The sequence below is a fragment of the Brachyistius frenatus genome, unplaced genomic scaffold (assembly GCF_029030835.1).
Source record: "Brachyistius frenatus isolate BFR_SWC_R1_liver_20210118 unplaced genomic scaffold, ASM2903083v1 Contig_1, whole genome shotgun sequence".
Taxonomy (NCBI): Eukaryota; Metazoa; Chordata; class Actinopteri; family Embiotocidae; genus Brachyistius; species Brachyistius frenatus.
Genome location: NW_027210600.1, coordinates 5259396 through 5285109, shown reverse-complemented (window position 1 = coordinate 5285109; position 25714 = coordinate 5259396). Strand labels below are relative to the sequence as shown.

The following is a 25714-nucleotide window of genomic DNA, read 5'->3' as shown; positions in this document are numbered from 1 at the left end:
AATAGGCAGTGACACTCTTTAACACTTAAGTGGTTTTATTGCACAACAGGGTGACATATTTTACACACAGATGTGACCACCAATTAAATAGGTTAGGTTAGGTTAGGTTAGGTTAGGTAGTTACTTTATTAATCCCCGAGGGGAATTTTTGTGTTGTTTTTTTTTTAGGTTAGGTAAAATACAAATGTTTACATAACTTTACTTTCACTTTTTACTGCGTACTAAAATAAGTAATAATGATCTGTCTAAAAATGTTACTATTATTTCTCAAGAGAACATCATTTTTCACCATCCTACAGAAGCACCCACCTTATCTGTACTATGCAACTTAACAGGAAACAGAAATGCATGATCACAAAGTGAAGGAAATGATAAAAAAAATAAATTTAAAAATTTAAAAAATAAATTAAAAAGGAGAACATATTCATTCTGGAGAGCTATGTGCGAGCAATTTTCAAAAAGTAATATTTAATGTTCATTCCCCTGATTTTGTCTCGACACTAAATATCACTTACTTTCATGCCTGTAAGTAGCTTTGTAGCTTGTTGTGACAATAAGAAATTCCTTTCTGATTATGATGATGTCACTCACTCTAAGCACTGTAGCCTTCACAGCCAAGTTGAACGTTGACGACAGCTACCCCCGTCACAGTGGAGTCCTGAAGTTTTGCACTGTGCTGTCCAACGAGGGAGGAGGCTACAGTCCTGAAACAGGCCTTTTCACCTGCCCCATGGACGGCCTCTATCACTTCACTGTGCATGTGTCTGTGTATGGCTGTGGACAGTGTATATTACACAAGAATGGAGAGAAAGTAGTGTGTCTGTATCACACCACTTTGCCCCTAAAATGTAGCCAAGTGGCCAGTATCAGCAGCGTGCTGAAACTGTCCCCAAATGACGAGGTCTCTGTGAATCTCTGGGGGGCCTGGCAGAAACGATATCTTTTCAAGTGAAGATAATGACACAGTCTTTACTGGGGTTCGCTTGAGTTGATCACATCACCGTCAAAATATCCATAAAGTTATTGGATGGGTTTTTCTTTACGATACATCAAGCCAGCACTGCATGATTATTAGGTGAGGTTTGTCGCATGAATGTTATATTGGTTTGAATCAATGTGCTTGGAGTTTTTATTGTGAATGGCTTACTGCTTTTGGACAGAATCAAATAAAAACAAAACATTTCCCCATTGAATCTGTTTCAATCAATAAATGTTTCTTTGAATGTAAATTTTATTTTCCTACATGTCAATGATAATATATTGTCGCTGTGATGCCCGAGCCGAATGAGTATCTCTTCTGTCTTCCAACCGCTGGGAGGCGCTGTCTCTAAACTCATCGCTTCCGGAATAAGTCACGCATGCGCAGACGCTCTGTTTTCAAACCGGTACAGTCGTTAGCGGCGGTGCGAAGTGACGGAGTAAAAACATTAAACGTGTTTGTCTTCAATCAATAGTTGTTCTGATGGATTTGGAGGGCGGAACATACGAGCCTGGGTTTGTTGGGATACGGTTTTGTCAAGAATGGTGAGTCTCCGACCATTCAAAGTTGTTATAAGTTAACTAGCCAGCGATACATTACAGATTCACGCATGTTCATATTGTATAATCACATAACGACGTCCTGGTGAAGGAAATTAAAAACCATCAAGCGCGTTGACTTTGTTGTTGTTGTTTTTTGCAGTAATAACATGTTGTACCCGAAAGAAGACAAGGAGAACCGCATCCTGCTGTATGCGGTAAGTGTCTCAAGTTAGTCCCCAGTTTGTGTCCCTCATGTGTCTCATCACACATCGTGAGACACATCTGTTTCCCACAATAACTCGAAGGTTTTTCTCAAATAAAGATCCTTCTCACCGTCTTCATGAAAATGTATTGCATCTACTGAATGACTAAAAAAAGGAAATCTGGTTATTTAATAAATGCATGCTGGTAGTGTACGTGTGCAGTTTCAGGGGGTCTGACTTATTTCTAAAGAGGATTTCAAAATACAAATCACTTTACAGTAGCTGATGGTCATTTTGCGAATGAACACGCCAATGGACAGGAAAACCTTGTGTGATCGTTTCATGTTACATCTTTAAGACGTGAGGAAAGAGTTTATGGGATGGTCGTTGTGGGACAGGAGGATAGTGTGCCAACATTTCCATTTTGTCTGTCATTATTTCACCTAATGCCCTGTTTGTTTGTTTGTTTGTATTGAAATTAATCTTTAATTTTATCTCAACTTACAGTGCAGGAACTGTGACTACCAACAGGAAGCAGACAACAGCTGCATCTATGTCAATAAGATCACCCACGAGGTTGAGTAAGTAACCACGGAGCCACATTAAACAACTAGACGATCATTGACCTGTCAATGCATTGTGTAAACTCTTTGATGTGCACGCTGATTTGATTGACAACGCTTGTCCAGACACATAAAGAGTCAGCAAAAGTGTGTAACCGTCAGCAAAAATTAAGTGACGTATTGAATACACTTTATTGGAAACGGTTTGTAATAGGCCACCATTTGTAGCGCCCTCAGTACTGCAACATTAGATAGCTCATGCACTCTATGTTTTGTCAATTAAGGATTAAAATTGTTGATAAACCGGCCAACATCATTCTTGCTTCCTTTTTTTCTCCAGTGAGCTGACACAAATCATCGCAGATGTATCTCAAGATCCAACACTGCCACGAACAGAGGACCACCCCTGTCCAAAGTAAGGTTTACCTCAACTTGTCGACCTCGCTCACTCTCTATGGACTCCCCACATCACATTACAAAGAGGCGTCGGCTTCAAAAGTCAATTTGTTGCCGTCACAAATTCAAAATGGGACTGTTATTGCTTATTGATGGATTATAAATTGCAGTTTTTCAACATTTTAAGGTCAGAACATGTTGCTGTAATGATGGTGTCCCTGTATATACCCTGGTTACACACCACTACCCCTCTAAAGTTTAACGTATGATGAAATAAGATATGACAGTGAGTGGTTTTAGTGTTGTTTCCTTACGTTGTGTTTGCACCATGTGTTTTCTCAGGTGTGGCCACAAGGAGGCAGTATTCTTCCAGTCTCACAGTATGAAGGCTGAGGTAAGGATTATCCATGAAATTCAGTGTGCAAGACCTTTCCTCTTAAAATTGTTTGTCGATAAATATTTTACCAGCTTTTTACAACATTTTGTGGTCAGAAGCGAATCTTAATAAAACATTAACGATGTGTGCGATATTGTGCACAATTGTAAAATAAAATTGTTTTGCATTCAAGACCGGGTAAGAAATATTTGCGAGAACAGAAACCTACAAACTACAAAACAATCCTTCAAACACAACACTTGACAATGCTTAGTGAGGAAACAGCTTGACTTGTTGTGGAAAATAGAGCTGAGACAGTTTATCAATTTGTTAAACAATCAATTTGTCGATTCAACAGACAGAAAAATGATCTTTAAACTTCTCTGATTAAAAATTTTAAGTTTTTGTGATTTTCTTTTCAAGCCATAAAAATTGACAACCTTCCTATTCTAAGGGCCGTGGCCTCTCAAAGGATGAGCTGTTTTATCATGTAGAATATTAAAATGAATATGTCTATTACATACGGAGACTCTGATTGTGCAAAGTTGTAATTTTGACATTTCACACACACCAAATGACTTGTCTAGAAAATACTCATCAGACTATTAGTTAATGAAAATAAACATAAGTTGCATCCCTACTGCATGCATATTAGGTTTATATGGTAAAATTGTATTCATTAAAGAACATTTTAATTTATTGTGTCATACGCTGTGTTCTGTCCTACATAGGATGCTATGCGACTATACTACGTCTGCACGGCCCCTCACTGCGGACACCGGTGGACAGAATAAAATCTGGTGATGCTGAAGAGTTTAAACATTTCCATCGATAACTTTGCTGTCAGAAAAGATATTCCCAGCTGCAGCTCAACTTACAGTCGTTTTCGATACCGGTCAGAATCCTACACAGTCAAACTGGGAACTGAGTCAGTAAATGCAAAACAGTGCAGCTGGTTTTATGAAATAGCAGCACTGGTGACCATCCACTATCTTTGTCTGGTGACTCATATCTGTCACTATTTTGTGAAGATAATGTGATAGTTGTTTCAGGTTTTTTTAGTTTTTTTTTTAGCAGTTGTCATTTTCAAATCTGTATTGTTATATTAAAAGAATCAGGTTTTTCACATTTCTCTTTCGTCTTTACTAAAACATTTTATTCAACAAATAATGTTGAAACTGTTCACATTAGTTGTCTTATGATTTTGTCCACATGCATCTATCCACATATATGGTAATAGAATATACAACGTATACAAGATTTAAATAGGTTATAGGCATTAGCCTCACTGTGCGCCCGGTCTACACCTGTCACCTGTAAAGACTTAGCCTCCCTTCTGAGGATGATGTGGAATATCTCAAGATGAAAAACATCTGGGTGATTCCCTGACTGGACTATCCACTCCGCCTCAGCATAGTTCACAAGTGTGTCTGCAGCTTTACTTCATGATGGAAAAATTCACAGACAACGTCATAAAATTTTAGAAAAATCACACTGACGCAAGAACAAAGTGGATTTTTTTTTTTTTTTTTTTTTTTTACAATGAAGGTCATATTTGGACCAAATAATACATAAACATACTGTAATATCATTACACTGCAAATACCAAGGAGGAAAATCATAACGTGGGAGTAAATTTACATATGATATGTCTACAACAACAGTGTCATGCTCTAGCGTGTCATTATGGACTCTATAAAAGTTTTTTTTTTAAAATTCTGATATCTGTATTTTCCCTACTAACTTTGTTATTTAATTAAATTTACCTCGGGCTATATTATAAAGTCTAAGTGGTCTTTTTTCCACACTATAATTTCAATTTAAAATGTATATTAAACGGTTGAATTTAACATATTTTCTCTACAATGACTGGACTAACTGGCTCATAGGTACAGTCCTGATACCCCATCCTACCACAGAACACACCACAAGACTCAGTACTGGACACAGACATCATTATTTGCCAAATCCATAAAACTCTTGTATGTAACTCTTCAAGAGTGATAGCTGGAGCCCACCTTCTGGTCCCACTTTTAAACTCTCCCCAACCTGCACACCACCCTAAGGAGGCATTTCAGCCTTCAACATTTCCAAGAAGTAGTGACTCAGCAACATCACTTGAGCCCTTTTCCCAGACTTTATGCAGTTCAGAGACACAAAAGCTTTTACGCAACTATTTACGCCACACATTCATTTCGAACACCCCGAAACCAGTAAGCGGACTTTGATAGATAAAATCTGTGGATTAACATCTGAATCCTGTTATTTTTTAACTTCTGATGACTCACTCTGCTGAAAATGTCGCAACAAAAAACATACAAGATTCAGATAAACATACCGTCTGCTACTTTAATAAGTCTAAACTTCGACACAGATTATCATTATTTCGATATTTAAACTGGTATTATACCACAGTTGTTTCTCTTCGGTATCATTTAAGTCAGTGTGTCAGACTTGAGTTAGACAGAGAACTGTCACATGTAAATTAACTCAAATCTAATGTGTCAATTTGCTGAAACTTCAGATACTCCAGAATCTGTAATTGACTAAAAAAAAAAATGCTTGTGTACTTCGAGCACACCACAGTCCTTCTAAACCGTAACTTATTGTTGAAATGAGACACTCATATTATGCAGATTCAAACATTGTGCTTGTAGCATGTTACATCCCAATTGTGCTCACGGGTGAAGCAATGTTCCTCCAGTCTCAGTATGAAGAAAGAGGCAATGAACACTTGCAATTAGAGTAAGCTTAAACTTTTTATAGTTAATATAAGTATATATTTGCCATCTTTTAGAGATTTTCCCATGAATGTACATTAACAGTAGAATACCAAAAGAGTTTGCCACCCAGCAAACTGCCTCGGAGGCGAGATTTGACAACAAATCCAAGAAATACAGACTCAAAACATCTTTCCACAGCAGATATAAATATGTGATCAAAAACGGTGTTTACACATTTTACTGCCGGCACAGATGGACGAAAAAAAAACACGAGTGATGATGAAAAGGTGTAACATTTGTGTTTATTGCCGTTCAAAGAAAATACAGTAGATTCCTAACTGGAGCTCAGACTTAATTTTCATTCTACCATACCAGTCAGAAACCGGTGTCTGTGACAGTAATATAATACATTACTGAAACAAATACACTTGCGATTATTTACATTAATGGACTCACAAACTCTTGGGCACCTGATTAGGCTCTCCAGGTTTATTACAGTACTTATTCAAATGAAGGTCATACTACTTCTTGTCTCGTTTCGTCCTACTGGAAAAGCATACACACTACTCAACATCGCAAAACAGGTGTTAGTGATTTCCTCTCATTACAGTACATTTCATTTAGCTGACGCTTTTATCTAAAGCGACTTACAACATACCGATGGTACACCATCGGGAGCAATTTTAGGGTTCAGTGTCTTGCTCAAGGACACTTAGGCATGTGGACAGGAGGAGCTGGGGACTGAGCCACCAACCTTCCGATTAGTGTGCAACCCAGTCTACTGACTGAGCTACAGCCTCCCTCCCAGGGCTGCAGAGAGACTGACGGAAACAAAGACCATTCACACCTAAGGACAATTTCTAGAACCACCAATTAACCTGAGGTGCATGTTTTTGGATGTTGGGAGGAACCCGGAGAGAACCCACGCAAGCACAGGGAGAACATGCAAACTCCGTACAGAAAGACCCAGGACCGGGTTCGAACCCAGAACCTTTTTGCTGTGAGGTGACAATCCTAACCACTGCACCACCGTGCCGCCTCTCAAAACTCCAATGTCTTTTAACATCCCTTTGAAATGGTCGGGCCCACTCTGAAAGAAACTCGCTGTTTTTCTGTCCCTGTATGTGCAATAATATGGGATTAGTCAGTTCTCCTTCCTCATTTCTTAAACGTGTACATTCCAAACATGTGGTTGGGCAACTGTAAGATGTATAGACAGGTGGAAAGTTACTTTCGGGCAAGTTCACATGCTGTCACATGCAACAACAAAAAACGAGGAAGGTGTACTCTCCGAGACCACGCCCTCTGGAACTGCCTCTGATAAACCAGCTCCACAGCCTGCTGCTGGACAGTCATCACAGCCAGCAACCTCTCTGTGTGTGTGTGTGTGAGGAACTATGGCCCAAAACGGTATGAAAACTTACAGCCTTACATTACAGATGTCGACATCACTCATTATATTTGTAATTATACACCAATTTATTATTTTAAATATGCTTTTGATCATCTTCAAACTGCTTTTCAGTGGACATTGTTTCAAGGCAGACGTGGGGAGCAGCCGCCCCTCGAAAGAAGACGACTTTGAAAGGCACTGCCCGGAGAGTCATCATTCACCACACTGCGCTGCCAAGCTGCACAGGCCTGACGGAGTGTAAGGCCCGAATCGCCAGCATCCAGAGAGGCCACATGAACGATAGGGACTTCGACGACATCGGATATAAGTGAGTACCTCTGTTGCTTCAAAGGAATCAATTATTGTTTCCAGACAAATGGAAGAAGTATTTTTATGCAGTTGTGTACGTATGAAGTGGTCATATTGAAAAAACATGTACTCCTTGTGTTTGTTTTCTGAGGGTTATCAATGCCGCAGGATTCTGAATTGTACTTTTTCTGTTCCAGTTTCCTAGTCGGAGTAGACGGCACTGTGTTTGAGGGCCGTGGATGGGGCGTGGCTGGGGCACATGCCAAAGGCCACAACAGTGACTCACTGGGGATTGCCTTTATGGGCAATTTCAACAGTAAGCTCTCTCTTTGTATTGTCTGGGGAAGGGCATAAAGACGGGGGTGAAAAACCTGTTTTTATAAGCATGCAGGACAGTTTTATAAAGTCGGTGACATCGATTTGAGATACATTATGCTGCATATAATAATAATGCTACGTCTGCTTTTGATTTCAGATGACACACCAAACCAAGACGCGATATCGTCAGTCAAACGTCTGCTGCAGTGTGGAGTTTCTCAGGGCTTTTTACACCCAGAGTTTGTCCTGTTAGGGCACAGAGATTTGGGAGAAACCGAGTGTCCAGGAGAAAAACTCTACGCTGCACTGGCACAACTGAGGAGCACAACATAAAGTTCAACACAGATTTCTCAGAGTCATGAAGGGAAGTTCTATCCCTGCTTTGAATTGCATACAAACCCTCACCAGCTATTTCTTAATCCCAGTGATGGTGTAAACAGGCTGATAGGGTGATAAGGCTTTATAGATTAAACACTAACTCTAACATTTTGTTTTTGTTTATTTTTCTATGTTTAACACGGTTTTCCTCTTAAATACAGGAAGGTTTGTGTTACAGCAGCAAGAGGTCCTACACTTCTCACAACCTGTCAGATGTTTCTTACAGCAGAGGGAGCCAACACATGGAAGCAGACCAATAAACTCCTGTTCATACAAACTGAAACCATAATACTTGCATTCATATTTTGTGCTAAAGTCGCTTTTACTTTTTGATTTGAATTAATTCCTTCAATTCGTCTTCCTAAATTAGTTCATTGAGTCTAAATGCGAATACATTTTACTAAATTAGACTTGGACTGGTTTTGTGATTTGTGATGTAACAAAAACACTTTTATGAATTTGTTAATGTTGTACTGTAGGTCCTTTCCAAATAAATATGAGTTGTCAGCAATAATATGGTCATTTGATTCATTTCAGAATCCAAACTTGTGTTCCAGTTTCCGTCTAGATCACAAACACAGTAGAATAAATCAAAATCATGTTAAAATATACAACATACAGAACTACAAACTTTGTACGCAAGAGCTGTGTTCTCATGCAAATTCTTGCAGTGTGTCACTGCAGGATCATTGTAAACAAAACAAGATGTGGAATCAAATATGAAAAAGATCCAAAGGGATTACAAGTGTTGAGACAACAATGAACGCTTTCTGCCGTGCCAGAAACATTCCCAACAAGTGCTCACTTGCGCAGCAGAGGGAGTAACAGTGGATTTGATTGATAACAACAAACGAAAATTAACAACTATCCATGGCACAGCTCTGGTAAAATAACCTAGAAATAAAGAGCAGCTGGTCAATCGATACGGTATCACTTCTTGTCTGTAACTATTATATTAAATTAAAGGGATTACTTTGTTCTCGGAGCAATTAGAAATAAATATCAGTAAAAGAAAACCTTTAAAGATGTGTATATGATGCAGTTTTTTAACTATATTATCAACATGAGTATCAGAGCAGATGTCAGTGCACTGCTTTTCCTTTCCTTTGTTTATTTTAGCTGAAACAGAAGTGAAGACGTTGAGCAACTGCATCAAAGCCTTCAAGTGGCGATAAATGTAAGACAATGCTCTGATTCTTTTATCATCAAACGTAATACAAATGAAAAATAAGCGTATGTGGTGACCTTTTAACCAATGATGTCACATGTTGAATACAACATAACACAAGACCCTGACTCAACACGGCCCCAAGGCCATGTTTCACTTTCTTCTGGCTCCACCATTTAGGGGGAAAGAATAGCTTGGCAGGACTGCAGGAGCACCTATCAACAACACCAATGTACAGTATTGTACATTAAGTGTGTCATTGAGGCTTATAATTTATTGTATCTGCAAAACATCATCAAGCTTATTCCATGTGATGATTAAACCTCCTTTCACTTACACAGACAAACACATGCTGCGTTCATCAATGCCTCGAAAAGCCCTATTATATAAAAGTAGAAACACTATTAACAGTTTATATTTTAAGTGTCATATTTAGAGTTATGAAAAGCTATTTACTAATTTTATTAGCCTGGACAAGGAAACATTAGTAACTGTATGTTTTTGTCAAATCGTTATTATGTCAGCTGGAATAGTTGTTGCTTAAATCATTTCCAGATAAATTAAATTTTGATCAGTTTACCTCAAAGCAACATGAACCTGCAGAACTTAATGTACAGTGTGGCTCCCTATGAGAGGGGTCCAGGCCTGTTCTCTGTTTGGTCTGTAAAATGCAACCGTAATACATGATATATATATATATATTTTTTAATTTGTTTTATGTTCAACCTCTGTTGCGTTTTACTCACTTGTTTTGGCATGTAAAGGAGAAGATCAGTCAGGCTGCAGCTTTTCTTTTGGCATTTTGCCAAATTATAATGTCGATTAAGGTGTGCAGAAAACAGAGAAAAGGGGGCGAAGAACAGGTCAGCCCAGAGGGAAAGGCGCGTGTGAATGGGTTGAGTTTCTTGAGACACAGAAGTGTAAAAATTGCACCCGAGAGTTCACCGATCAGTCAGACAGATTGACAGCACACTCATTTCATCTCGGGTTCAAATGTCTCGTGGAGCGGTTTGGATGGAGATCAGTGGTGTCTCGGCATATTCTGTCATGTTCGAATAATTGTTGATATTCCTTTTTTTTTTTTTTTTTTTTTTAATAGGCTCAATGAAAACATTTTTAAGCCACATCTTGTTCTTTGGTTTTGGTTTTACCGTGAAAAGCTATTTAATTGAGTGTCTTTATTGGAGGAAATGAATTACTCTGTATGGATCCGTTCGACCAAAGTACTGGAGCATGAGCAAATTACGCCCCAAACATTTCACTTGTAGATCAAGTAACAAAGTAATGCGCAACGTTTTGCTGGTAACAGTCCTGAGCTGCTGTGATCATGCGCATTTGTTGTAACGCTGTCTGGCCAGTGCGTTTTTGGCTCCTCGCTCCTTTGAATCAGTGCATCTTTGCTCTGTGGGTTCAGTGACGCGCTCTCCTCCTGTGTGCCCCGGACAGCTTTGAGATTTGTAGGAGTGACTTACACCTTTGAAATAGCGATGGAGGATTTCAAAACTTCGAACCGAGTCTTCCACAAGTCTTCTTTCAGCATTAGCAGCCTGTTGTGGAGACGAGAGGGAATGATGGGGGACCAGGAATCTCCTTCTCCGTCCCAGAAACTTCGCTCTCCTCACCAGGAGAAATCCAGCCAAGGAGAAAACTTTGGCAATGAGAAGAGCTGCCAAAACTCTAAACGGTGCACTAAAGTAGACACCAACTCGGGGGCTGTAAACGGAAAGCGAGAAGGAAATACAGGGGAATCAAAGAAAACCGGAGGAACAGAAGAAAGCGTTAAACCTGAGAAACCTCCTTTCAGTTACAATGCGCTCATCATGATGGCGATCCGCCAAAGCCCGGAACGACGACTCACACTCAACGGCATCTATGAGTTTATCATGAACAACTTTCCATACTACCGACAGAACAGACAAGGGTGGCAAAATTCAATCAGGCACAACTTGAGTCTGAACAAGTGTTTTGTTAAAGTGCCCCGCCACTACGATGACCCAGGTAAAGGCAACTACTGGATGCTGGACCCCTGCAGTGAGGATGTCTTCATTGGTGGCACATCTGGGAAACTCCGCCGCAGAGCTGCAGCTGGCTCCAGGGCCAAACTTGCTCTGAAAAGGGGAGGAGGTCGTTTGATGTCTTCCGGCACTGCAACTAGTGTCACTTTGGCTGCAGCAAGTTCGTTTTACTGGCCGGTGCCGCCGTTTCTACCGCTCCAAACACCAGTGCGCACCCACCTTGGGACCGGAACTTATCTAAGTGCTCATCCCCGCTTCTCCAACCACCCCACATCGGTTGTGTCACAGCGGGCCCGATTGAGTGCGAGTGCTGCAGACGCCGACCGGTTTGTGCAGACGCACCAGGAGATGTCTTACATTGGAGTCAGTTGCGCGCAATCCCGGCGCCATCAGATTGGCACTGCCTGCACCGCCTTCACATCCATCCCTACGTGCACGCTGCCGCTGTCGGATCCTTGCTCTTTTAACATGATCTCCGGACAAGCCAGCTACTTTTACTCTCACCAAATACCATGTGCCGCCTCGTTTAGTCCGTGCCAGGAGGAGTGCGCCACCTCCAAAACGTCTCCCGGACAGTTTTTATCCAAGAACGGCCACTCAGAGCTCGGGGGGTGCTGTAGTGACTTTCCAAATTACTACCCGCAAATCAGTTCAAGCCCTCCTTCTTCTTGGAATATAGAGAAATAGACTAACAGTCATAATTCATACACAGTGCTGTAGAATTAGATGAACAAATAAGGAACATAAAAGTTCAAAGCATCCTGCTTACCCACAAATTGGACTTTAAAATCCTGGTTGACGAGAAATAATTTTCATTGTGTTGGAAAATATAAATTGGAATGAACTGTGTTACTGGACTTGTATTGTTTCCTCAAAATGATTGTTAAATTAACAAAAAGTAACTGACGCATACAGAAAACTAAGCAAAGCCTTATTCTATCCTTTACCAAAAAATTTGCAAAAAATATGTATTTGCAAATTTCCTATTTTAAAACACAGCCCAGGGTAACCAGGACAAAAGTAAAATGATCATTTAAAAAAATGTAGGTCTAATTAATTGCCGCATGGTCTGCATCTGCTAGCTGAAACTATATTCCTCTTTAAGAAACAGTGTTCTTATGCTAACTTTTCTTATTAATTATTTTCCACATATGCACTTATCAGTACGGAAAAGAAAAATGATGTTCGCGTGCATGGCACCGGATGCCATCATCTAAAATGATGATGCAAAATGGCAACAAAAAAAAAGGACTCTTAAAACGAAATGAATAAGAAGAAAGTTATGACTGTGCCTGTATGTTAACCACCACATTTACATGTTTTTAAGATGTTGAAGTTGTGTATCAGCTCAAATACTTACGCCAGCTTCAGTAAAAAACTAAATTATACCCAAATTGTTTTAGTCCAAAGAGGTTCAATCTACTTAAAATATGAGTTTACACTGAGTAAAAATACGATGTTAAATGACACTTATAGTTGCTGCACTTATTGTCTTTTATTTCGTTAATGTTGCAACTAAAATATTACATTTCTATTTTAATGACCTTACATGTAATTAAACGATAAATAATGCATTTTTAATTGTGTTTTCTTTTCACCTCATTAAAACCTGCTGTTGTTGATTGTTCTTATTTGGCTGTTATATTAAATGTTTCACTCTGGAGGTTTGAGCCCGCAAAACGAGGACAATAAATAGACTGACTGAAATGTTTGAAGTGAAATTTGTGAGGTATATAGGCCTTTTCATGGACATGCTCTGACCTATTGTTTTTCTTTCTTTCTTTCTTTCCTTTTTTTATGAAATGCGCAGCAAAATGTTTCTTGAAGAAACATCGCAGACTGTGATGTAACTTCAACAGGTGACATTGCCAGATCTTATTGGTCTGTCTCAGGTTTCATCTCTGCCAGTCCAACTTTCCCTCCCCTCTTCCCGCCGCTCCCCCTAGGACATCAATTAAAAATAATAAATAAAAAAAAGATGTCGGGATGCAGATTAGAGCAGCTTTCTGGACGGCTGCCACTTTTAAACAAAAGGTTCTTTATGTCAAACGTCCTGCAGCCTGTCACATCTCCAAGCCCAGTCACACTCATTCGCCCGTGATTGACGCAGACTCGGCTGGATCAGGTAACTTCACTGTTGGCAAACTCACGGTCGAGACAGATACAAAGATAGTCACATTTTCATGAGTAATTGTGGTCATAGCACAGTGAAGGGGGGACGAAGATGTGAATCAACAGGTTTATGGTACGAGTAAGATGATACGGTTTGCTATTAGTGTAATAAATAACCACCTTCCTTTGACAGCACTACTAATCACCAGTTTAGCATAGTTTGCTGCTGGTTATCTGTTGCTGATCATGTGCTGAAAGTTATAGCCTGCAGAAATATTAAGAGGGCTTCATTTGAATGGTTTCTGGTCTTGATTGTGTTCACTTGAAATAGTATACTGCAAACAAGGAATAAGGAACCATGTGAACACTGCAAAGGGGAGGAGGGGGAGTCACAAACATTAAAGAGGTGTGTGTCATTGTTGTTGTTTTTTTGTTTTTTTAATGAGCAGAGTAGAAGAGGTTTTGGTATTCATACACTAGGGTGGTGCAGTGGTTACCATTGTCACCTCACAGCAAAAAGGTTCTGGGTTCGAATCCGGGCCTGGGCCTTTCTTTGCGGAGTTTGCATGTTCTCCCTGTGCCTGCGTGGGTTCTCTCCAGGCTTCCTCCCACCATCCAAAACCATGCACCTCAGGTTAATTGGTGGTTCTGCAAATTGTCCTTAGGTCTGAATGAGAGTGTGAATAATCTTTGTTTTCGTCTGTCTCTATGTGTTGGCCATGTGATAGATTGGCGACCTGTCCAGGGTGGACCCTCCCTTCGCCCAATGTGAGCTGGGATAGGCTCCAGTGACCCTGTTCAGGATAAAGCGGGTATAGGTAATGGATGGACACTACAGTCACAGATATTTTATTCTCTCCTAAAATTACTTGTAAGAATTTCAGAAAAGGGGAAATAGCTAGTACATCAAAAGGATGCAATGAGTGTGCACCATAAAGTTGTGTTTAGGGATACTAAACCTGGAGCTGTATCAGAGCTTTGTTTCACCCATCAAAACCTGAATTTATTATCCATATGTCAGCTTTGAGAAACAGAGCCATGTGGCGTTATAGTGGTTGAACATTGTACCTGCATCATAAATGTGCTTCATACCCAGTGTCAGAACTACAGTAAAGTCAAATGTATACTGTAATAAAATTTAACTCCAGCATCATATGGCCACCTTGTTCTTCCCCTGCTGCAAAGAGCATCCGGTTTTTAATAAAATGAGCTTTCAGCCCTTCTTACCAACTCCAACAATGTCTGTACAGTCCCTGAAAAAACAATGGAAATTTGGCCTTTATGACTTTTCATAACTAATCAATTCAGAAGAAACATTTTAATTTCTTGTCTATCTGATTTAATGTTCGCTGAGTTCCTCTCTGCTCTCTTTTTTTGGGCTGCCACAAACTGTTTTCAGATTCCTGCAGTCCCAACACATGTAATGCTGATCTCACCTTTCTCCACAGTTTAAGATGCGGATCTTTTGGCTGCGCTTCAAAAAGATAGATATAGTAGCTGCAGCTCTGGAAATCAATCCCACACACACTCACCTCTCTCAGCAACACACAGGCTGCCATTATCTGCAGCAAGTGGTTTCCACAGGTAGGTCTGTCACCCTTTGAAATGAGGTGGGTGGGTTGTGCACCCATAGGCGTCTGTCTGTCTCTTGCCAGAAAGCCAATCTCTCAGTGTCTCATTGCTGCTGCGTAGATAATGCAGCATACATCCCCATCTCTCTCTCTCACACACACACACACACACACACACACACACACACACACACACACACACACACACACACACACACACACACACACACACACACACACACGTTCCTCTCATTCTTGTTGTGTTAAAGAGCAAAACAAAGACTTAACTGTTTTGGTCTGTGGTATCAGTTTGACGGCTCCTTCTGCCTCATATTTCTTCTGACAACTTCTTAAGCATAAAAGGCCTACTTAATGTCGCCTAATTAATTTATGTAAGGTATGAAAACCAAACCCTAAAACACCATTATTATTATTATTATTATTATTTTTTTATTTTTATCTTGACCAACAATTGTAATTACGAGCCTGTAAAAGTAGAATAAGTATTTTATCATCTTTTTTTTTTTTTTTTTTTTACCACTTCCAGCCTTTAGTACCAGTCTTTTATACAAAATGTACCTAAAACGAACATTTATAATAATAAACAGGCGCTAAAAACAAACAAGGCTCTTGAAGCTCCTCGTGACCCGGTAGTTATAGCAACAGTTTGAAGCGCGCGTTCGTTGACCCGGAAGTAGTTCCCTCCACGCGAGTCGATCAAGAGTCGTCGAGTGTACGAAGACGCCGGTGAAAGACGAGCTGCGCGACAAACCTTGTTTTATTAACCAGAAGCCATGTGAGTATCCGCGACGGTAAACCAGTCTGGAGGAGGACGGTCGGTTTGTGTCTCCGGACTCCGGTTTGAAGCAGCTGGTAGTTAACGGTGCTCGCACGGTTAGCCGTTAGCAGGCCGGAGTCGGTCCGTCCTTTGTACGTCGTGTCTGTCGCTGCTGCGGTTCATCATTAATCAGCCCGATGAAGGCTGATTAAAACACAAAAAACACAATTTAATGTGTATTACATTGACCGTGTGTTTTAATTGCGCTGCATTTTTAAAATGTTTTTGTTTTTTTTCCATTTGACTCGTTGATTTACAGAAAATTTGTCGCCAATTATTTTTGATATTCAAATAATCGATTTGACTCTTTTAGTGACAAAATGCTGAAGTTCACCTTCTTAAATGTGACTCTTATGTTCCTCCCATGGAAATAAATGATAAAACATTGAATATCTTGTTCAGGAAAAAACTACTTTTTTTTTTTTTTCCTGCATTTTCTACTTTGGGAAACACTGGTCAACATTTATCACAATTTCCTGACATTTTTAAAGACCAACCAATTAAATGATTTGAAAACAATTAACAGTTTAATAGATAATGGAATAATTGATATTTGCAGCCCCTATACACCTTGCATCCTGCAGTCACCGATGGTATTTTGTATTTTTCAAGTGTATTTTTTCCACTTTATTTTTGTTCTGTTAGTGTTAACGCAGTGAACTGCTGAAATTTCAATATCATTTTCCCCCCAAAAAAATTTAAAAAGGTTAAAGGCTAAAGCAGTACACCTGTTTAGTTTAGTAAAAGACAAACTTACAATGTACACGTGTGATCATGTGTTTTTGTAATAACTTAAGTGGTGGTGTTTGTTTTCATATCCAGGAGTCTGTTAACGAAGCCCAAGTCAGAGATGACCCCTGAAGAGCTCCAGAAACGAGAGGAGGAGGAGTTCAACACCGGCCCGCTCTCTGTGCTCACCCAGTCAGTCAAGAACAACACTCAGGTCCTCATAAACTGTCGCAACAATAAGAAACTGCTCGGACGAGTCAAGGCTTTTGACAGGTACTCAGTCACTCACTCACATCTGGACGGGTTTGAGGGTATAATAATGAGATTAATACTTGTTTATTTCAGAAAAGCTTTTCTCATTAATTTGCCTTTTCTATTTTGCACTTACATTTAAAGATAACCAATAAGTAGGGGTTTTTTTTTTTTGGGGGGGGGGCATTTTGATGTCATTACAATTTACTGGTTATAATATTTAAGATATTTACTTGGTTTTTTTTTACTTTCAACCATTGGATTACCTGCTCAGGCTTTGTCCTCACAAGCATCTGCCCTGTTTTACTGATTATGTGAAATCCATTATTACAAAATTTTGAAAATTACTTTTGTACAAATACATTTGTTCCACAGAAAATTTACAAAATGTTTCTTGTTTGATGCAAACTTGGCTGGTTTTTTTTCTTGCATTGTAATTATTAAAAAAAAAGCAGGGAAGTTTGATCCTTTTATTGACTTAAAAAAATTGCACATGAATTCAGGTATTTCAATTATCAGAAAGCCATACTGTGATTATTTCCAGAATGAATCCTAATGCCTGAAACCACCAGCCTTGTGTATGTCCGTGTTTGTGCAGCCTCACAGAATACTTTAAACATTTAGTTGTATATACTCTTGGTTTTCTGGGACTTGGTAACGCTAGATTTGAACATGTTGTGTCCTCTCTGATTTCAGGCATTGCAACATGGTATTGGAGAACGTGAAGGAGATGTGGACGGAAGTTCCCAAGAGCGGGAAGGGAAAGAAGAAGTCTAAGCCCGTAAATAAGGACCGCTACATTTCTAAGATGTTCCTCAGGGGAGACTCTGTCATTGTCGTGCTGAGGAATCCTCTGATCACAGGAAAATGAACTCTTCAAAGGCGGCCAGCTGAACTGGTCACAGAGGTTTTTTTCTTTCTTCTTTTGTTTTTTTAAAAGGTTGTAAGCCAGTGGATTGATTTTTGTTTTTGTTTTTTGTTGTTTCACTGTTGATCTAGAAATATAGTGTCGACAAAAGGATATTTCTACTGTTTTGTGAGTCAATCAGGTACAACAGTGCCTGGTTTTGCTACAGAAGTCTTGTGTCTTTTTCATTTTAATAATAAAAGTGATGAACACATTCAGAAGTTGTACAGGTATTTACTTGCTTTTGGCTTTATCATCGCTGAGTATCTTTATTTCACATTATACTAGCGCTGACCCTTAATAGTGGAAAGCCTCGGTGAAAAGTTATTTTTTCCCCGAGTACTTGCCAGCCTCCTCCTCATCCTCCCTCCGCTGTCACCCTTTCACTCTCCCCTGACAGCGTCTTAGGTGTCGGGCTTGATTTCAGTCGGCAGCGCTCAATATGCGACAAACTGCCGTTTAAAGGCCCACTGCATTATTGATGAGACCAGATGTGCTGACTGTCACTTCACACCCTCATCTCGCTCCATTTCAGGCTGTTCTTCTCCGCCGCCCGGCCCCTCCTGACCACTTTGTTAATTGTCTTAATAGCCCAACAGCCAGTGTCGCCTTACCTCTCGAGCAGTTGGCATCTAACCTCTGCTCTTCGCTGCTCTCCGATTTAGTGGTCAACTGTAAGTAAATAAAATGCCTGTTTGTGTATTTTATACATTTTGGAGCACTAGAAGCCAAACATTTGTGAATCCGTGTTTACGTTCCCTCTTGTTTTATCTGTAGGACTTATATTTTAGGATGTAACTCTTGACTGCTTTGTTTGTGTCCAAAAACATATAGTTTATTTACTTATAAAAATGGGTCATCCATTCACATGGTATTCTGTTATCCAAACATTTAATGTTTCATAACTCACATTACACTACTCTCACCGTTAACCCTCGTGGTCCTGTAAAGCAGCACCTGTGGGGAGTACCTGTGTGTGGGCAACAAGTCTTCAGTGATTTACTGCTCTCAGGGGAAGCCTGCTGGGTCAGAAGGGAGTCGGTCTGAACACTGAGTTTGAAATGCAGTGAACTTTTATGACTTCTGACTAATAACCATCACACCTCTGCTTCAGGCAAATCTTGACTTTGACTAAAAGTTTGAGGAGATCGTATCGCAGGGGCTGGAAAACAGACAAGTTGTTGCATAGTGCAGCAGAAGGACCCACAGCAGCTGCTTCGGGCCCTGTGGCCAACAAGAGGCCCCCAAATGAATCACCTGTTCACTTCTTTTCTTGGTTGATATCAAAGTATATCAACCTGTCTTGTAAATGTTTTTTGTAGCTGCTATAAAAGGAAAATGTTAAATAGACACTAAGGTTTACAAGGTATCACTGGAGCACTGAAGCTCACTAGTTACCTTGGAAACAGACAAAGTGATGGTGCAATCTACCACCCGGCAATAACAATTTCATGTAATATCTAGTAACAATGAACTTTTTAAACCTCCCTAACAGTTTAATTCACGACAATATACTTAGCGTAAGAAAAAAGAAAAGATAAAAGTTTGATTTTTCAGGTAAATAATATCACATTTCACATCCAGTCAACCAAATAATCAGCTGAAAACCTGGGAATTACTGCCTGGATACCTCGGATACATTTTGGGATAATGTAAACTAAATACAGGATCAGGAGGGGATTCAGATTTTGAAATGAACACTGTAACAGTGCTGCTTAAGTTTCACTTATGCTTCATTTAAAGTGAGAAAAAATCAGTTGTATTTTAAGATAAGAGAAGAAAGTGAAAAATTGCCCGTAACTGACTCTGTAACTTCTGCCCCATTAAAACGGAAGTTATAACAGAAAACCATTTCACTCATAATTAAATGATAATGTAAGAGTCTCGGTGCTGATAAACGGAATTTAAAAACAATTTTTTTTTTCATGGAATTACTACAAAACATAGGCTCAACACTTTTTGTAATAAATGTTAAAAAAAAAAAAAAAAAAAGTTTTTGTCAAAAACAAAAACAAGCAACGTGTTCCTTAAAATAAAGCCATCAGATCAGGGTTGCAGTATGATCCAAACAGCCGTCTCTGATTGAGGCCGGGTTCCTGTGAAAGCCCTTTTAAAACGATCCATGAAAAGTGGCTATTTTCATTGGTTAAGATTTTGAATACAGCTGCATGAATGTGTGTAAAAATGAAACGACTATCTCTCATGTCCCACTGGACTCTGTTTTCACCTAAACATAGGTAACAAGTTTCTTTCAAACTCTACTTCACAAAGATACTGTCTCAGTGGATGTTTTGGTTGAAGGAGAGCTGTTTCAAATAGTGGTCCGAACTTTCCCAAAAGTTATAGTTGAGATCTGAGCACTGCAAAGGCCATAGCATATGATTCACATCATTTTGATCGAACCTTTCAAAGAGCAAAATGTCCATGTAGACGCTAAATCCACTTTCATTTGGATTCCTCAACTTACTTTTTCAGATTTTCACCTTACTTTGTCACCTGTGTGTATTTTTTTTGTCTGGCATCCGAGATACATAATGCAGCTTAATTACACTGAAAAGAGCCTAAACCCAGCACAGGCCCTTAGGATCAATAGATTCCCACATCACTTCCTGTTTGCACTTATAAGCAAACAGCTGCTTGAGGCCTGGTGGTCACCACTGATTCTTCAACACACTCAGTAGGACATAAAAGTCTTGGACCAGTGATCAAAATATTCCTGAGCATTTACAAAGTAGTGTCTTGATAAAAAAAAAAAAAAAAAAGTTCACAGATTCACTTTAATTCACTTTGTGGCACTTCTATCAAAACCTGAAGCTCTGGCGGTTGTTTTGGATCAAATAACTTCTCTAAACAATGAAACTCAGCTGCAGCATCCTGGGACAAAACCCTGTCAAATATCTGGCGGGTCTATTTGGAGATGCCTGAGATAAAAACAACTTTGGGGACCTCGTGTGTTGAGTATCATCACGCGCTTTTCTCATGTTACTCCACTCATCCCAAAGACGCTTCAAGAAGTCTCTTTCCCTCCAGACTTTTTTTTTTTTTTTTTCCAGCGGGCGATCCATGAGCAGGAAGGCAGATGTTTTATTCAGTAGGTAAGCGATAAGAGGGGGGAAGTGTGATTATGATAGCGATCGGCCATGCATCGATACCCAACCCTCCGGGCAACGCGACACCTTGCAGCGCATCGATCGGGCCCCGGTAACCGGAGCCGCCGCCGCAGTTTGTTTTCAAGCAGAGCCGCGGTGCGCGGTGTCAGAGCCGGCAGGCCAGGTGGAGAGGGAGGGGTGTAGGAGGAGGGGTGGTGATGGGAGAGGAGAGGAGGTATCAGCTGCGTAAATACATAAACAGTGCCTTCGCTCATCTCTCTTTAAGTGCGACTGACAGTAAGTGGCAAGACACATGGAGCTGCAACCAAAACAACAAGGATCAGGTGTATCTACGATGCTGCATGCAGACCTGTTTACAAACAAGCGCTGCTGTGGTGGGCCGAAGTGGGATAAAGTAGGGACACGTCTACTGGTCTACTTTTAATAATTAAAATGCTATTTTCATATTCATCCATGAAGTGGTTTAAATCAGTGGTGATGCTCTGGGAATAAAGTAGGGCCAGGAATTTAATACTGAGGTCATCTGTCCAAATTTCAGCTGACAAGGACATTTTTTTTGCCTCTAAAATATGTGCGGCTCTTTATGAAAAATAGTATTTCATGAAATATAATATAAATAATTAATATAGCTAAATTGTGATAATAAAAGCATTTCAAAACATTAAAAAAAACATTTTAATTTAAAAAAAGCTGTCAACTTTACAGAAAGTAAACTCCTCTGATGTAACATAATCCCTAAATTTATCAAAAAGATTCATTCCTGTTTAGTTTTTTTTTATTCTTTTATAATGTTTAGCTTTTCATAAAATATCAAAGTTTTGATGAGTAGTTTGGCTGGGATGTTTGTACACAATGTTTTAGCATAGTATCTTGCATGAGGCTTTGTTCTTAACGGCTACTTACAGATAAAACTACAGAACATCTAGAGACTGTTTTTGATGCTGAACAAACCCCCATGTTTGAATTAAAAGAATGACTTGAAGCCTCTTTAACTATTTTATTTTATATTTTACTCTTAGACCTGTTGTGATTGTTTTCAAGGGAGACCTGTTCACTTTAACCAAGTTCAGCAAAATAAATTAAAAAAGAGCAGCTTCCCATTGATTAGGCCCAATACTCGAGAAAGAGAGTAAGAGAAAGACACCTCGCTGCCAGGAACTTTTGCAGGACTGTGAAGTGTGCTCCACTGTATGTCTGTGACACATTAAGGTCATATTGCCATCTAGTGGATTATATGAGTAATGCACAGAGATTTTCAATAGCGATTGTCCTTTGGCTTCCTTCCAGTTTCATACAGTATCTCCTGAAAAATGACACACTTATCTTGAGAGGACCTCATCTGGAACAGAGAGTATCTGATGATACAAAACCTATTACACATTTTTTTTGTTTGTTGTTCAGTACAGAGCTGTGTTTTCACAAGTTTATTAACCTTAATGATATGCGCTCTGGTATTAAGATTTAAAAGCAAATTAGGAATTGAGAAAAATGGATTGATTTCATTTTATAATAGTCAGTTTAAGGATCATAGCCAAGCGGCCATTGTCAGTGTGTAATCCCCCCCAGTTTGCCTAATGCAGAGTTCAGGGCCTACGTTTCAGGACATGTCATTTAGACTCTCTTTAAAATCCTTCTGCTGCCCTTTGGTTCTGCTGGCCTCCAGCCCAGACCTCTTAGTGAGCGCCTGTGTCTCGCTCCCATTTACTGATTTCACCCTCGTCCAGTCACATTCCTTCACCGTCATAAAGAGATGGAAGCAGGGCTGAAGTACTTCAACAGTATGGCTGCAACTAACAATATTTTAATTAGCGATTAACCTGTTGATTTTTTTTTTCTTGGCTCAGCAATTAGCTGCAGTTTGGTCTTTAAAATGTCCGAAAAAATTTGAGTGTTTCCGACTGAACCACAACCAAAAGACAATCAGTTTAGTATAATGGAGAATATTGACATTTATGGAATCAGAGAATTTTAGCATTGATTGACCATCAAGTAGTTGACAATTTCGTGTTGATTAACTGATTGAATAATGGACGAATTGGTGTATCCCTACTGAATAGTCAAACTCATTCTCCATGTCAAGTGACAAGGCGAAACAGTGGGTCATCCTGAATGGTCCATACTGTTGATCTTAATCCTCATTTGGCTAACTGTCGCCAACCTCCGGATCCAGACTGACAGTTTGTTTCCTTGGTTGAAGTCCATTTGTATAATTCTCTTTATTTGCCTGCTATTCAACCGAGAGTGGAGGCTGAGGCTTTCAGACGCTGCCTTAGGACTGTATGCTTTAACAAAGTCCTGGGCTCTGTGATGTAAGACGTAGGAGAAGTGCAGTCTGTTTACATAATAGCCCCTCCACCAAACTCACAGAGAGAGAGATGCACAGAAGTGTGACTTTTTGGTTGAACAAGCATGTCTACTTTGTCAAAATCTTGCTGATCTGGATGTTTCTCCAACTTCCTTTATCAGTAGCCCTGAAACCCTGTCATAGCCACTCTGCTCCAAGTCTTCTGGAGGTCTCCTTGCTGCTGCTGTGCAGCTGGCCTTCTGTCAGACTGCCAGCTGTGGACGATGTTGACCGACTGACGTCAAAGCTGTGGAAATAAAGCCGTGGTAAATGGGAGGAGCACAGAAGAAACCTAAAATTACTGCATGACTCCGTCTGATTCTTTACAGGCTACATTGTGGGCCCAGGACCAACTTTTGGCATCTGAGCCACCACAAATCACACAAACACATCCACACATGTTGGCGCTTGCACAGGCAATGATGTTCGCAAAACTGTTCAAGAAACCGGGGTCTGCTTGATAGTTTGAGCTGCAGGAGACAGCACAAGACACATGGCTAAAAAAAAAAAAAAAAAAATACTGGACCAACAGTTGCTCAGAGCTATCAGCTAGTATGTCTGAGAGAGCGAGTGTGAGTCTAAAGGCATATTGGCTTTCTGGATGTTTACACATGCCATGCAGACGTAATGCATTCCTTTCACATCCTCTCTTCCACTTCACCAGGAAGAAGCTGTGCTTTCACTGTGTGCAACATCTCAGGGCTGAAAACTGGGCCATGTGAGGCATCCAACTTTTTTTCCATTCATCTTTGGGTATTACTTTATTACCTCATGTTAGATTTTTTTTAAAAACGTTCTGTGGTTCAGCTTGGAATATTTGTTGCTCCTTGTCCCTTTAGTCTATCGTATTATGGATTGAAGCTGTGATTTTTTTAAATTCCAAAAACATTACTAATGAAATGCCACTGTAAGTCTATCTATGGAATTACCACAGAAGCCACAGTAGCTATTGAAAACCTGAGGTTACCCAGACAGCCAGTAGGGCGAGGTGGAAGGCTTGGCAAGGCCCCTGGCTTACATTCATGCTGCCTTCAAATACTATTGGAAAATTAAACTACTAATCGCCAAAGTACAATTAAGGACATTTCTGCCAGACCCAGTGAGTTCAAACTGAGAAGGAAACGGCTCATTGCATCTTAAAGTCAGTTTTATTGAACTATGGATATTTGTAACATAAACATTGCTTTACCACAATATGGTCTTAAGTCGTCGTTATGGAAACCACTGTGAGCGTATAAACACCATGTTTCATTATTTTTAAAAGTATGCATGGATATAGATTAGGAGTTAGGAAGTAGTATTTTCTATCTTTAGCCTGATCCCCACAGCCAGCCCCAAATCATCTCATATCCTTTAATAAGGGTTTGTTGGTGGGCGAGGTTGTGCCTAGTAAAGTTTCAGAAGCCACAAGGACTCACCTTTAAGAACCCCTTAAATCGGTTTTGTTTTTTTAAATCGTATGTCATGTTTATATGTGGCACTTCAGCTATTATTGTAAAGCACCCTGTGATAAATGCTCCAGAAGAATGTCAGGCTGTAAACCTATTTAGACTTGATGACAGAAAAAAGTAAGCTGTGCTGGGTCAAGTTTTCACTTGGATCTGACAAAGTTACCCAGGTCAAGTGTTCTCAAAGTCTTTGTGTCATGATGTAATACTAAACTAGTCAAAGTTGTATATTGTTTTAGTTGCATGAGTATTGGCAGAAACCATACTGAAATGACTAGTGGCTAGCATTTAGGGGGATCTATTGGCAGAAATTGAATATAAAATTTATTATGAACACAGTATTGTACTTTTGACATTTGACTGACATATTTACTTTATTGGTTGCTTTTCAGATTAAACATTTTTATACCCCTCCTGTTAAGTAAAAACCTTTTAGTTCCCAATGTAGTGAATTTGATTTGTTTCTAATAAACCTAAAGAGTAGATGTTCCTTTATGGGTTAGGAAAATTCTTAAGCCCAATAAACTTTTGAAAAACCCACTTGGATCAGGTGGAAAATGTCACAAAGCAAAAAAACTTTATTGAAATTAACTCAACATTAATTAAATACAGAAGTACTGGACTATTTAGTGTGATACTCTTGTCCCGACATAATCTCTATTACTTTTTTTTTTAACAATATATGTACACACACACACACACACACCCCTGTATCAACAGGGTCTCGAACAACATCCCCCAAAAAATATATACACTTAAAAGAAAACAAAAACAAACAAACAAAAAAAAAGAACTTTGCTGGTTGGGGGATCTCATTGGAATAATACATTTCAGTTCGCCTTATTTGTTATGATAATGTACATGTTAAAAATGAGACATCCTTGGCAGAGTTGAACATCGCAGAGGGCTTCTTAACAGAGTGGTACTTTTACTTTTACTTCAAATCACGCGACAAAAGTGACGTGAAACGCCATTCACATCCCAGGAGCGCGATTTTTTTTTTTTTTTACGAGGCGCACGTGAAGGCACCGTGGGATTGT

General features: G+C 39.6%; 4 protein-coding genes across 4 annotated transcripts; all 4 read left to right on the top strand.

Annotated features, from left to right (window-relative positions):
• The first annotated feature begins 1362 nt into the window (after window positions 1-1362).
• polr2i (RNA polymerase II subunit I) lies at window positions 1363-4190 on the top strand. The gene is made up of 6 exons (XM_069691164.1): window positions 1363-1524; window positions 1682-1736; window positions 2232-2305; window positions 2628-2702; window positions 3026-3077; window positions 3791-4190. Exons 1-6 carry the CDS (start codon window positions 1463-1465, stop codon window positions 3851-3853), a joined length of 381 nt encoding a protein of 126 aa, XP_069547265.1. The 5' UTR covers window positions 1363-1462; the 3' UTR covers window positions 3854-4190.
• Window positions 4191-7153: 2963 nt separating this feature from the next.
• pglyrp5 (peptidoglycan recognition protein 5) lies at window positions 7154-8684 on the top strand. Its single transcript, XM_069691181.1, has 4 exons — window positions 7154-7192; window positions 7308-7503; window positions 7682-7800; window positions 7960-8684. The coding sequence occupies exons 1-4, from the start codon at window positions 7180-7182 to the stop codon at window positions 8133-8135; spliced, it is 504 nt and encodes a 167-aa protein (XP_069547282.1). The 5' UTR covers window positions 7154-7179; the 3' UTR covers window positions 8136-8684.
• A 2151-nt stretch (window positions 8685-10835) lies between these two features.
• On the top strand, window positions 10836-12102 carry foxg1c (forkhead box G1c). The gene has a single exon (XM_069691152.1). It carries the CDS (start codon window positions 10836-10838, stop codon window positions 12048-12050), a length of 1215 nt encoding a protein of 404 aa, XP_069547253.1. The 3' UTR covers window positions 12051-12102.
• Window positions 12103-15737: 3635 nt separating this feature from the next.
• Window positions 15738-17993, top strand: snrpd2 (small nuclear ribonucleoprotein D2 polypeptide). The gene is made up of 3 exons (XM_069710682.1): window positions 15738-15842; window positions 16707-16886; window positions 17562-17993. Coding segments are annotated over exons 1-3 (357 nt in total). The 5' UTR covers window positions 15738-15840; the 3' UTR covers window positions 17737-17993.
• The last annotated feature ends 7721 nt before the right edge of the window (window positions 17994-25714 follow it).

Coding starts and splice junctions, on each gene's coding strand:
- polr2i (XM_069691164.1), top strand. CDS start 1,463: ATGGATTTGGAGGGCGGAACATACGAGCCTGGGTTTGTTGGGATACGG. Junction 1,525..1,681: donor ATACGGTTTTGTCAAGAATG/GTGAGTCTCCGA, acceptor TGTTTTTTGCAG/TAATAACATGTTGTACCCGA. Junction 2,703..3,025: donor GAGGACCACCCCTGTCCAAA/GTAAGGTTTACC, acceptor GTGTTTTCTCAG/GTGTGGCCACAAGGAGGCAG.
- pglyrp5 (XM_069691181.1), top strand. Junction 7,504..7,681: donor TTCGACGACATCGGATATAA/GTGAGTACCTCT, acceptor TTTCTGTTCCAG/TTTCCTAGTCGGAGTAGACG. Junction 7,801..7,959: donor CTTTATGGGCAATTTCAACA/GTAAGCTCTCTC, acceptor TTTTGATTTCAG/ATGACACACCAAACCAAGAC.
- foxg1c (XM_069691152.1), top strand. CDS start 10,836: ATGGAGGATTTCAAAACTTCGAACCGAGTCTTCCACAAGTCTTCTTTC.
- snrpd2 (XM_069710682.1), top strand. Junction 16,887..17,561: donor CGAGTCAAGGCTTTTGACAG/GTACTCAGTCAC, acceptor CTCTGATTTCAG/GCATTGCAACATGGTATTGG.